This window comes from Dendrobium catenatum, unplaced genomic scaffold (genome assembly GCF_001605985.2).
Source record: "Dendrobium catenatum unplaced genomic scaffold, ASM160598v2 fragScaff_scaffold_1067, whole genome shotgun sequence".
In the NCBI taxonomy this organism is placed as follows: Eukaryota; Viridiplantae; Streptophyta; class Magnoliopsida; order Asparagales; family Orchidaceae; genus Dendrobium; species Dendrobium catenatum.
The window spans coordinates 1,766,790-1,777,946 of record NW_021319529.1 but is presented as its reverse complement, the minus strand read 5'-3'; the positions used below and the strand labels follow the sequence as shown (position 1 = coordinate 1,777,946).

At 36.1% G+C, this 11,157-nt stretch overlaps 1 protein-coding gene across 1 annotated transcript; it reads right to left on the bottom strand.

Annotated features, from left to right (window-relative positions):
• Positions 1–1,057: 1,057 nt before the first annotated feature.
• On the bottom strand, positions 1,058–2,473 carry LOC110092404 (homeobox-leucine zipper protein HOX20). Its single transcript, XM_020816932.2, has 2 exons — positions 2,066–2,473; positions 1,058–1,974 (listed from the first exon to the last, which is right to left on the bottom strand). The coding sequence occupies exons 1-2, from the start codon at positions 2,115–2,117 to the stop codon at positions 1,283–1,285; spliced, it is 744 nt and encodes a 247-aa protein (XP_020672591.1). The 5' UTR covers positions 2,118–2,473; the 3' UTR covers positions 1,058–1,282.
• Positions 2,474–11,157: the final 8,684 nt, after the last annotated feature.

Here is an 11,157-nt window from a genome sequence, read left to right as displayed (position 1 = left end):
TTAGCTCGGTATAACTCGGTATTGGGTCTTCAAATGATGATATTCCTCGTTATTGTTTGGTATTGCTCGGTACAACTCGTTTTTTGGCGGGATTTGGCCTCCGACCGGACGTTCCTCTGCGTCCGGTCGGAGGACGTAATAATTGTTCCATCAAATGAGTCTGTTCTGTTTACATCAAAATTTATTTAAGACCTAAAACTTTATAAAAATTATTTTTATAAAAAATTAATAGGAAACTCAAATGTACAATTATATACTTAATCTAAAATTTTAATTATCTTTGATAAAATTCTAAGAAAAATAAAAGCATTCTTATTGTTTAAAAAAACAAATCCAGCATAGAATAACATTAATATCAAATTATTTTTTTTTTCAAAATTTAAATTGTTTGTGATTCCAATAATTTTATACCCAAATAAATTTAGTTTCAACGCTAATTCTATATGAAATCATTCAATCTAACCCAATTGCATATTAAGTTGTAATTTCACAAACCCTAATATTATTCTCCATTTGGAGACGGCTGTGACTTTTTATAAAGTTGATTGTAAAGTTGGTGTGAAGAAAATGATTTTTTAAACTGCTATATAAAATAGCTTTCTAGCACAAAGTTTCTTTGAAACCAGCGAAAAAACAACGGCTAAATAAGAATTGTGATTGAAATTTGAAAAATAAATAGTAAAAAAATGTCCCAAATGAAGACTTAATCCAATGATAGTTTAGTGAAAGAGCCTTCCTTATTTTGGCTAATTAATCAACCAATACATTAAATAAAATGTAATATAATAAAATTTATTTAGTAAATATATTTTTAAAATAAAATGTTTTTTTAATAAAAATTTTATCAACTCATCCTTATAGTCACCGAAAATTTATTTTAATTTATTATATAAAATAATCTAGTAATATTAATCAATGTGAGTTTTACTATAGGAGAAATATCTTCCAATTTTTTAGTTTTTTTTTTTTAGTTTTTTTTTGTAAGAATTTCAATTCAATACTTAACATAAACCTATAATATATTTAAGATAAAAAGAAGAGAAATTAATCTCTCGTGTCTACCTCTCTTGGACTTCTTCTCTCTGATATTGCAAAAGCGAAAATTTTCAACAGACCACGCTGGAAGCAAGACAATGAAGCAAAAATTACATACACTATGCATTTTACAAAAAATTTCTCAAGCAAACTGAAGAAAAACTCCGCCTTTATCGATCTCCCAGCCCCACGCAACAATTTGTCCTTTTAGAATTCCCAATAGCTAGCCTCAGAAATCCACCGTTTATTACCAGCCGCCGGTGAGATCAGTGCAGAACCAAGTAAGAGTTGGAACATGTTCATCGGAGAAGAAGGAGGCGCTGCAGGGCTCCTCCCCGCCAAAGAAACTATGTTCCTCAATCTTGAACATTTGCTGAGCCTGATACACAAGTCCCCCTTCCAATCTGTTGTCGTCGGTGAGCACAACGCTAGAGTCGCTGTCGCTGGATCCGTCGCCGGCCATCACCGGCGGCGGAAAGGGTCTCACCACTTCCTTTTTCTCCTCTTCCAGCTTCGCAGCCGCGACGACTAATTCGTTATCGACGGCTGTGACTGGGCCTAGCTTGGACTTGAGATCGGCTAGTTCGGCGAGGAGGGAGTGGTTGTCGCGACGAAGGGCATCAAAGTCGATGCGGAGGGTGTCGTAGCGGGACTTGAGGGTGGCGAAGTCGCGCTCGAGCTGCTTTGTTTTCCACCGGGCGCGGCGGTTCTGGAACCAGACGGCAACTTGCCGGGGCTGGAGACCGAGCTCTTGAGCTAACCGCGCCTTTCGCTCGGGGTCTAGCTTGTTTTCTACCTCGAAGCATCGTTCCAAAGCTCGCACTTGCTCAGTTCCCAGTCTTCTTTTCTTCAATCCCCCGCCGACGCCGCCCCCTTCGGCAGCGCAGCAAATCTCATCATCATCATCTTCTTCTTCCAGCACCATCTCTCCTCTTTCCTCTGCAAATTACTCAACAAAAACAGATTAATTTATATCCGCAAGAACTAATGGGAATTAGGACGAAACAAAAAAGGGATTTTTGTAGCTCACCGGAAGAGAAGAAGGGGGTGATGATGGAGTCAGAGGCTGCCGGGCGCTTCATGTCTTGAGTTGTGAGAATGTTGGACTGATGGTTGTGCTGTCCGACGATGTGGGACTAATTGCAGTTATTCGTGAAGTGATTAGTGATAACCACTGGTCCTGTTAAGTTTAGCGTATGTGCGGCGAGGAGAGGTGATAGGGACGAAGGGTTTCTTGTACTGAGACCCAACTTCCTTGCTCTTCTTCTTCCATCTTCTCCATTAATTCCCCTTCATTTTCCATAAAGAAAGCAGCTCTGCTACTACTTCTGTTATCGATACTACTTCTGGTTTGAATTCATGACCAGAAGCCGAAATTTAGAAGCAGAGAGGAGAGGAGAGAAGAGGAAGCAGCTACTCCGGAGGATTTGGACAAGGGATGGAGGTTATAAATAAAATGATGTAGGGTTATAGGTAAAAAGGAAGCTCGCAAGTTAGGGTTAGATATGACATTAAAATTGCCATAAGGGGCGAGATATAAATTAAACTTACAATTGGGTAGTTTTGTCTAAAAAAGCATAAGGGGAGGGGGTTTATGTGAGTGAGACTGGTGTTCTGGAAAGAATGAGGCGGTGACCGGATCCGGACGAGATTAGAGAGTGGAGAGCGACAGATGATGGGAAGAGCATATGTTTTGGGCTTAAGGACTGTTTAGAGATTGGGTTGGGAGCTTAGGATAGGCTCTTTGGTTATTTGGAATGGGCTTAGTACTTTAAAGGCGCATTACTTATCATATTATGTCATTATTTTTAATTTAGATAAAACAGATTATTCAAATTAAATAAATTTATTTAATTTAATTGATATTTGATCAAGTCATTATACATTTTATTATTATTAAATTCAGATAATATTACTTTCATTAAAATAAATATGATATGGGATAAAATTTGAATAAGATTATTTTAATTATTAATTAACTATCTTATTAGAGATGTCATTTTTTAAAATTTTAAATTAAATTCACATTAAAAATTATCATTATTTAAATTTAATTAATATATATTTTTGCATCCTGGAATATTCGCGACGCTAGAGAAATATATATAGTTTAATGTCTTAGCATTGTACGAATATCTAGCACACGAGCAGATAAGAGAGAGAGAGAGTAGCATTTATAAGAGACGCCAAAGTTTTTACGTGGACACCCTTGAAAAGGAGAAAAAATAATGGGGCATGGCCCAGTTTGAATGAATTCATTAGTATTTGCAGTCGATTACAAATGAGGCCCTTCCTTGTGAGAAAGCCTTGGCTTGACGTCACAAATATACGTCAAATAGAGTGCATTACATGGTGGGAGTTACAAAAATCAACATAGACATAATTTTTTTCTTCTTTATGTTTTTTTTTCCCCACAAAATTGTTATCAACATAGACATGTTTGTTTTATCGGTAGGAACATAGTTGATAGGATAAATGTCGGAAAGATCTTAGTCGGCGGGGGTCAGAAAGACCATTATCTGACGATGTAGGTCAGAAGGACCGTAGTATGCAGGAGACTGAGATCAAAAGGACCATTGTCTGGCGATGTAGGTCGGAAGGATCGTAGTATGTGATGGAGGACAGAAGGACTATAATCGGCATGAGACAATGGTCAGAAAGCAGTGGCAGAGCTAGAAAATTTTTCTAGAGGGGGCCCAAAATTTATTTTAAAATATTTTCCTCAACTTTTTTCATGCATGATTGGAATTGGCATTGACAATTCTAAATTTGTTTTTAAAAAATTTAGTTCATTTTCCATTCACCAAGCTCAATTGAAGCAAAGACAAATATTACCTTACGAAAGTGTAAAAGCCGGCCTTAAACTCATAAAAAAATCAATCTGCTTGTAATTCAAGTTGATTTGACGGTGTATTCATGAACCAAGCAAATGAAATTTATGAATACTACGCTGAAAACAGAGAATTGACTGCAGAGGCAAACAAAATAAATTGGAAATGATATAACTTCTTAGAAACAAGTTGATGCTTTCCCAACCTAATAATCATAGCAAATGTCAAAAAAAAATTTCATATTTTCATCTATGACTGGAAAATCAAAGAAGATTTCATCTATGACTAGAATAGCTTTATGCGACGATACTGGAAAAGCTTTGTGGTTTGTGCGACGGTGCAGTAGATATAGGATAAATATAAAATGGACAATACAAGAGGAAAACATCAATAGAAGAATAACAAGATTACCTTGAATAGTTGGAAGTTGAAAAAGTTTTATTTTGTTGTTTTTCCTCCTAGGATCGATCGATGCCCAATGGAGCAACAGTCGCATCGAAGTTTTGTCCCCAGTAGCGAGAGCGGATCACAGCACACTAAGCAAACGAAGAATGGGATCGTGTGGAGCAGAGCATAGTTATGAGAAGCAAACATAGAAGGGAATCGGGTAGAGCAGAGTCGGTCGCGAGAGTAGAGAGGCGGGAGCGAATAGCAACTAGAATAGGGTTTGGTGATTTTTAAATTTCGGAGGAGGGAGGTTAGAAAGACTATTGTATTAGGGTGGTACTCCAGTAGAACTCTTGGCATTAAGTGGTGGCCTCGTAGAAGTTCGGTCCTCATGTGGTGGTCCAGCGCGCAGAAGTCCTACTAGCAGAAGTCTGGGCCTTAGGTGGTGGTTTGGCAGAAGTCCGGGCCTTAGGCGGTGGTCTGGTAGAAGTCAAGGCCTCAAGTGGAGGTCCGACGGAAGTGAGGGCCTCAAGTGGTGGTCCGTCGAAAGTCCGGGCATCAGGTGGTGGTCCGGCAGAAGTCCGGGCCTCAAGTGGTGGTCCAACGTAAGTTCAGGCGTCAGGTGATTGTCCGGTGGAAGTCCGGGCCTCAAGTAGTGGTCCGGAAGAAATCCGGGCCTCAGGTGTTGGTCCGATGGAAGTCGGGACCTCGGGTGGTGGTTCGACGGAAGTACGAGCCTCAGGTGGTTGTCCGGCTGAAGTTTGGTCCTCGGATAATGGTCCGACGGAAGTCCGAGCCTCATGTGGTGGTTTGGGAAAAGTCCGGGCCTCAGGTGGTGGTCTTGCAGAAGTCTGGGCCTCATGTTGTGATCCGACGGAAGTCCGAGCGAGGCCTTAGGTGGTGGTCCCGCAGAAAATAATTTTTTATTTTCTCTCAAGTAGTTCTTAGTTTGGGATGTAAATGACTAACTTAGGCTTCGTTTGGGACGACTTTCTTAATGGTTCTTAAGGCATCTTTTTAGTACGCAATTTTTAATTTTGTTACTAGAAATTTGTTTTAAGAAGTAGTAAGAAAGCTATTGGACAAAAAACATCATCACCTTCTTGTCACAGCGCGCTCGACCTCCACGTTGCCTGCCTCATCAACAACACCCGCCACATCAAAAAGCCAGTCATTACCTATGGAAACAACTCGCATTATTTTTAATTTTTTGGGATTATTTTCACGTTAATTAAAAAAGTTTAAATGATTTAATTTTAAATTTTGTTTTTCAATGATTTTATATTGTACTTCTTTGGCACTCGTTCATGACTTGTAGTCACTCCTCACTTCTATAAGGTCAAGTTGTGCCTTCAAAAAGCCACAATGACTTGAGTTTTTCATAATTTATGTGATATATTCATCTTGTATTTTCATGGGCCCATTAATATCTCGTCATCTAAGAAGCGCCCATCTAGTAGGTAGAAAATATATAATTTATTTTTATAAATTATTAAAATTATTTTCTTTTTCTCCTTTTACCACATTTCAAGGTTAAACTCTTGCTCAATGGAAACATCTTTTATATTATCTTTATTTGTTATTTATAAATTGTCTTATTACTTTCATTGTTTGACCTACTCAACCATCATTAATGTAAAGTAAATTAAGGTCTCGTTTGGGACTACTTTCTTACAACTTCTTAACTACTTTAAAAAGCGGTAAACAAGACGTCCCAAATTTCCCAGCTTTTTTACTGATTCTTAAAATTTTCTATTATAAAAATTTAATTTTTTTTCTAAAAAACTACTTTAAAAAATAGTAAAAAATCATCTCAAACAAAATCTAAAACCTATTTAATATAGTCACATTCATGACACAATAATCTTTTTTATATACCTCATAAAATTTATCATACATATGAAATCATATAAAAAATAAATACATAGTCATATAAAATTTTTTTATCTCTCCTATAAAATATAGGATCCTCAGCCTACCCGAAAAGGAACCCAGCTTGATTGTTTGAAAAGTCTATTTGAGTTTATAAGTAGTGGCTCTTATCAGCAAACAGGCCCTCATATTTTTAATAATTGCAACTCTCATCACATAAAAATTACATGTGACAATCCAAATATCTTAAACTCACTTGCAGGTGACCCAACCCTCCAAGAACTTGCTCTAAGCACGTCGCCCGTAAAGTGAAAGCTGGGAAAGAGACATGGATGCGGTAAAATTGTAAATCGTTGGATGTTAGAAAGGGTAAATTGGTAATTGTAAAAGTAGGAAGTCGAATAAAAAGGAAGATGGGGGGCTGAGCTGCAAAGAATGGACAGTTGCTTTGTTTTCTTAATCGGCGAGGACATCGGGGCGGTGACAACGGATCGCCGGTGTTTAGCGGTCCACGAAGAAAGGAACGTCCCGAGTCCCGACCCCACCATCGGTAATTATCACTAATCCAAATGTGATTAACCTTTCTGTTGTTTAAAGATAGTTACATTACCGCTAATGACATTCAGCTAATCTCTGGTTAATGTCATATGACAAATTGGATTAGGGGGTGCAAGTGGGGCCAAACCGGCTGTTGAGTCGGCTTGAACTTAACTCGTTAATAAGCTCATGGGATGAGTTTATTGAACCGTGAGTTTGAGTTGGTCCTCAAATTTGAGCTCACATATTATAGGAGCTTGAACTCGAGCTTGACCTCACTCGACTCATCTGCTTGTCGAGGTGACTTGATTATTATTAATTAATACATCAATATTTATATGAATCTAATTAATTATTTTTGTCTAAATTCAAAATAAGAATTCCAGTTCCAAAATGAGTCAAACTTAAGCTTTCTTATGGGACACGAGTTCAAGTTTAGTATAAATTAAACGAAATTGACTCGATTAAGCTAGAACTTGACTCATTCAGAACCCTGATTTGGGTTATTTCAGTTTCAATTGTCTGATTTAGATCTCCAGGCTTTAAATAGATGATATGCAATCGTTTCTTCCAAATTTATCTATATTTTTTTTCAATATTGACTGGTCTCATTTGGATGCTTTTAAGTTAAACATGTTTTAAAAATATCAAATATAATATTTTTTTTTATTTATAGTATTATTTTAAATAATATTTTATTTAGAAGCAACAAATAAACCTTTAAATGTGACTTAGAGAAGAATGAAGGAGAAGTGTTGAAAGTTTTTTTGATAAATGATATTTTATTTAGAAGGCGGATTGTTCGCCGGTATTTTAGCGGCGTTAATTCCGCCGGAATTGCCGCCGTAACATTACCGACGAATACTCCGTCGGTTTTCCCCGTCGAATATTTAACCGTCAGAAAATCCGACGGTAATGACTTATTTTCCTGTAGTGAAAAAAAAAAATACATTTTAATAATAATAATAACTACATATCTTTCCCTTATAAACATGTATAGGAAGAATGAAATCTCATATCATGTTCTAAAAAAAAAAAATCTTATTGGTGCGGACTGGAATACTCGTAGCAATAAAGCGATAAAGAGCTTAATATTTTAACTTAGAACGAAGATCAATCACATATACAGATAAAGAGAGAGGAGTGCGAGAGTCATAAAAGACACTAAGATTTTTACGTAGAAAACCTGAAAAGGGAAAAAATTACTAAACCTGACCCAATTAAAATGATTTCACTAGTGTTTGTTATTGATTGCAAATGGTGTATGGAGTGAATTGCTTAAACTAGGAGTGTTGATCATACAAGCCTCTTTCATGCGTTTGGTTCACTATTTGACCAATCAACCAGTTAAGCCTTATTGAGGTGGAGTTTAGGGAGTGCCTAGGTATTGCCTCAATGATCATATGAAGCATGCAAATTACATAGTTGGGGTTGGACCGTAGTGAGAGGAAGACGGTGGTCGAAAGGACCGTAGCTGATGGGCAACGATGGTCTAATGACCATAGCCGATGAGCGACGGGGGTTTGAGAGACTATAGTCGACGAGTGAAGGAGGTTAGGAGGTCTGTAGTTGGTGGGCAATGATGGTCGGAGGAACCATAGTCGGTGGGCAACAGAGATATAAGGGAACGTAGTAGGCATGAACCAATGATCAGAGGGATCATAGTAGAGCAAAATTTCGGTGGAGGTTGACAGCCAGACGATGGTCAAACGATGGTCAGGTGGAATTCTGGCGGTAGTTGGAGGACATGAAGAAAGTCTGGCGGTGGTCGGCGGATAGGAGGTAGTCTGGCGGCGGTTGGCAGCCATGTTGTGGTCCAACAATGATCAGGTGGAAGTTCAGCGGTGGTTAACGACTGTGTGGTAGTCCAACAGCTTTCTAGTATAAAAATTTTAATTTTTGTACTTGAAAGATGCTTTAAGAAGCAATAAAAAACCGTCACAAACGAACCTTTAATTGGAGAAGACCATATTAGAATATTTATAACACTAGCTCGATCTTTGATGGTAGTCGAGAATGTTTGTTAAATACTGAATGATGATGATTATGTTTATGCATGTCGATTAGACTTTGTGAGTATTGTGATGATGGTCGACGATGATAGTTGGATGATTATAATCTGATCATAGCGATCAAATGATGATGGTTGGAAAATGATAATCAAACTATGACGACCAAGTGAGACTTTTTAAATAATGAAGGTCAGAAGAAAACAAACGAGGGATGATGATTTGGCGCCCACAATACAACCGACATTGATCGATAGTGTTGAACATCATGTAGAGCTATAGAGTTATTGAGATCTCTAAGATATCTCAAATCTCAAGTCCATATATCCTTTATGGCAGGGAGATTGAAGGTTTATTTGTAATTTTTTTTGATCTATAATTTAGTAAATGTAGCTAAAATAAGTCTCTTGTAAGGAGAAAAGGCATGCAATTGAGCATTAGAAGGCATGCACTAATTATGTAAAATCTGAAGCTATTTTCCTGCAAGAAGATATGTTTGTCCAAACAGGTGACAGTTCTTACAATGGAAAAAATCCTTCTGCCCGTTATTTTGGATCACCAGCAATCGAACCATAGGTGGACAAGACCTAAAGTCGTTGGGACGTGGCATCCACATGCGATGGGTTTTAGAAATTTAAACTCCGACAAAATATAATCATTTTGCCAGATAAATACGATATGAGATGCGAGAAAGGAGAAATTATTCTGTGCAGAGTACGAACGGCAAGAATTATTCAGATTATGAGTGTACATATTGTGTGCACAATTTGACACATACTGTGTACACTCACATATCCGAACGGTTCTTCATGTCCGGACTTTATACAAAATAATTTCTCAAAAATAAGAAAAAAGTTATGAGAATCTCATTAGATTTGTGTCAAAAAATAAAAGCTAATATGATGAAAGTCAATCAAAATGTATCAGGGTCAATCTCTAAACCCCTAGTTAGAAATTTAGGTTTTTGCGCTATAAAAATAATATGTTTAGGTAATGCAAACAAAATTATTCAGTAAAACTTATTCAAATTACTTTTCTTAATTCTAATTCAAAGTTTTTAAAAACATTAATGAAAGTATGTAATGATTTTATGGAGTAGTAGTTAAATAATTGTAATAAATGGATTAAGTTGTATTAGTGCTTATTAGATAGTTAATATATAGATGGTTAATGAGTTTTACTTATTCTTTGTATTTCTATAATTACTCTTCATTAATAAGTATTAAGTATTAGACCATCATTCAAATTAATGGACAAAATAAAATAACCTCTCATATTAATTGTACATGATTCAGGTCTTTTCTTTAAGGGCGGAACTAACTTTATATTTTAGGACGGACAAAGCTTGTGATAGGTGTTTAAAGAAGCGTAGGCGACGGAAATTTTTAGTGGGTCGCAGGAGAATTTTCAAAAGTACTCTCTCTTATAAGTAAAACTTAATTTTGACGGTGGGCAATTGTCTCTCTAATACTCTTGGTTCAATATGGTTCCACCCCCGTTTCTCCTCTCGCTGATGCCGTTGAATCTACTATTTATCGTGATCAAATCTTTGCGAGTCATAACATTAAAATTTAAGTACAAGAAAAACAATACGCTTTTAATGCTAGGGGAGAAAAAAAAATATCCAACAATCTAATAAAATTAAAATGATTATTAAGATAATAACATGAATTAGCACCATAAAAATTTTTTTTTTTGGTGAAAATTAGGGAATTAGCACCTGAACTGACTTGACAAACGAGAAACATGCATGGCAATGGAAAAAAGGAAGCCCAATTCAGGGCTTTCTGCTACAAATCAAAGGGGAAAACATACAAAGGGAAGAGGCATCTTCTCCTTTTTCCAATTTTCTTTTGAAGCCCACAGTTTCCACTTCACAAGTGGCAGACAATATTATAATTCAAGTCCAATTTGGAAGGCTATGATAAAAGCAATGGTGGGGCTCCAAATTAATTTCTCATGGATCCAAATAAAGTTTTAATTAAAGCTAAGTATACTCCATACAAATTCTCAAAAAAGTTCAATAGGTATGATATAAATATTTTGTAAAATAAAATAAAATTTAAATATGTTTTTTAAGATAAAATTATATTATTTTGTAACTTTTAATTATATTTATCATTTGATAATTTATTTCTATTATAAAGTTATGTTAAGGGCAATTAATATTCCCTTTTAATGATACATTGCAATTTCTTATGGTTATTGAATCATCTAAATTTGAATATCACATGCAAACAAAAGTTTAAGGTTTTTCAAAGAATAGTACATTATTCTAAAGATTTAAAGGTTAGATATAGCTTGCATTGGCCACCATCAATGTGGGAAATACAAGCTTTTCAAAGTTTGATGGATACACATCTTTTATATATTTTTTAGTTCATACATGATAATATTTTTCTAACACATTCACAAAATTTTGCCACAAAAATTTTTTTTTTTCAAAAAAATTTGTATTAGAAAGCTGTTGTAGAAAGAAAGCTGTC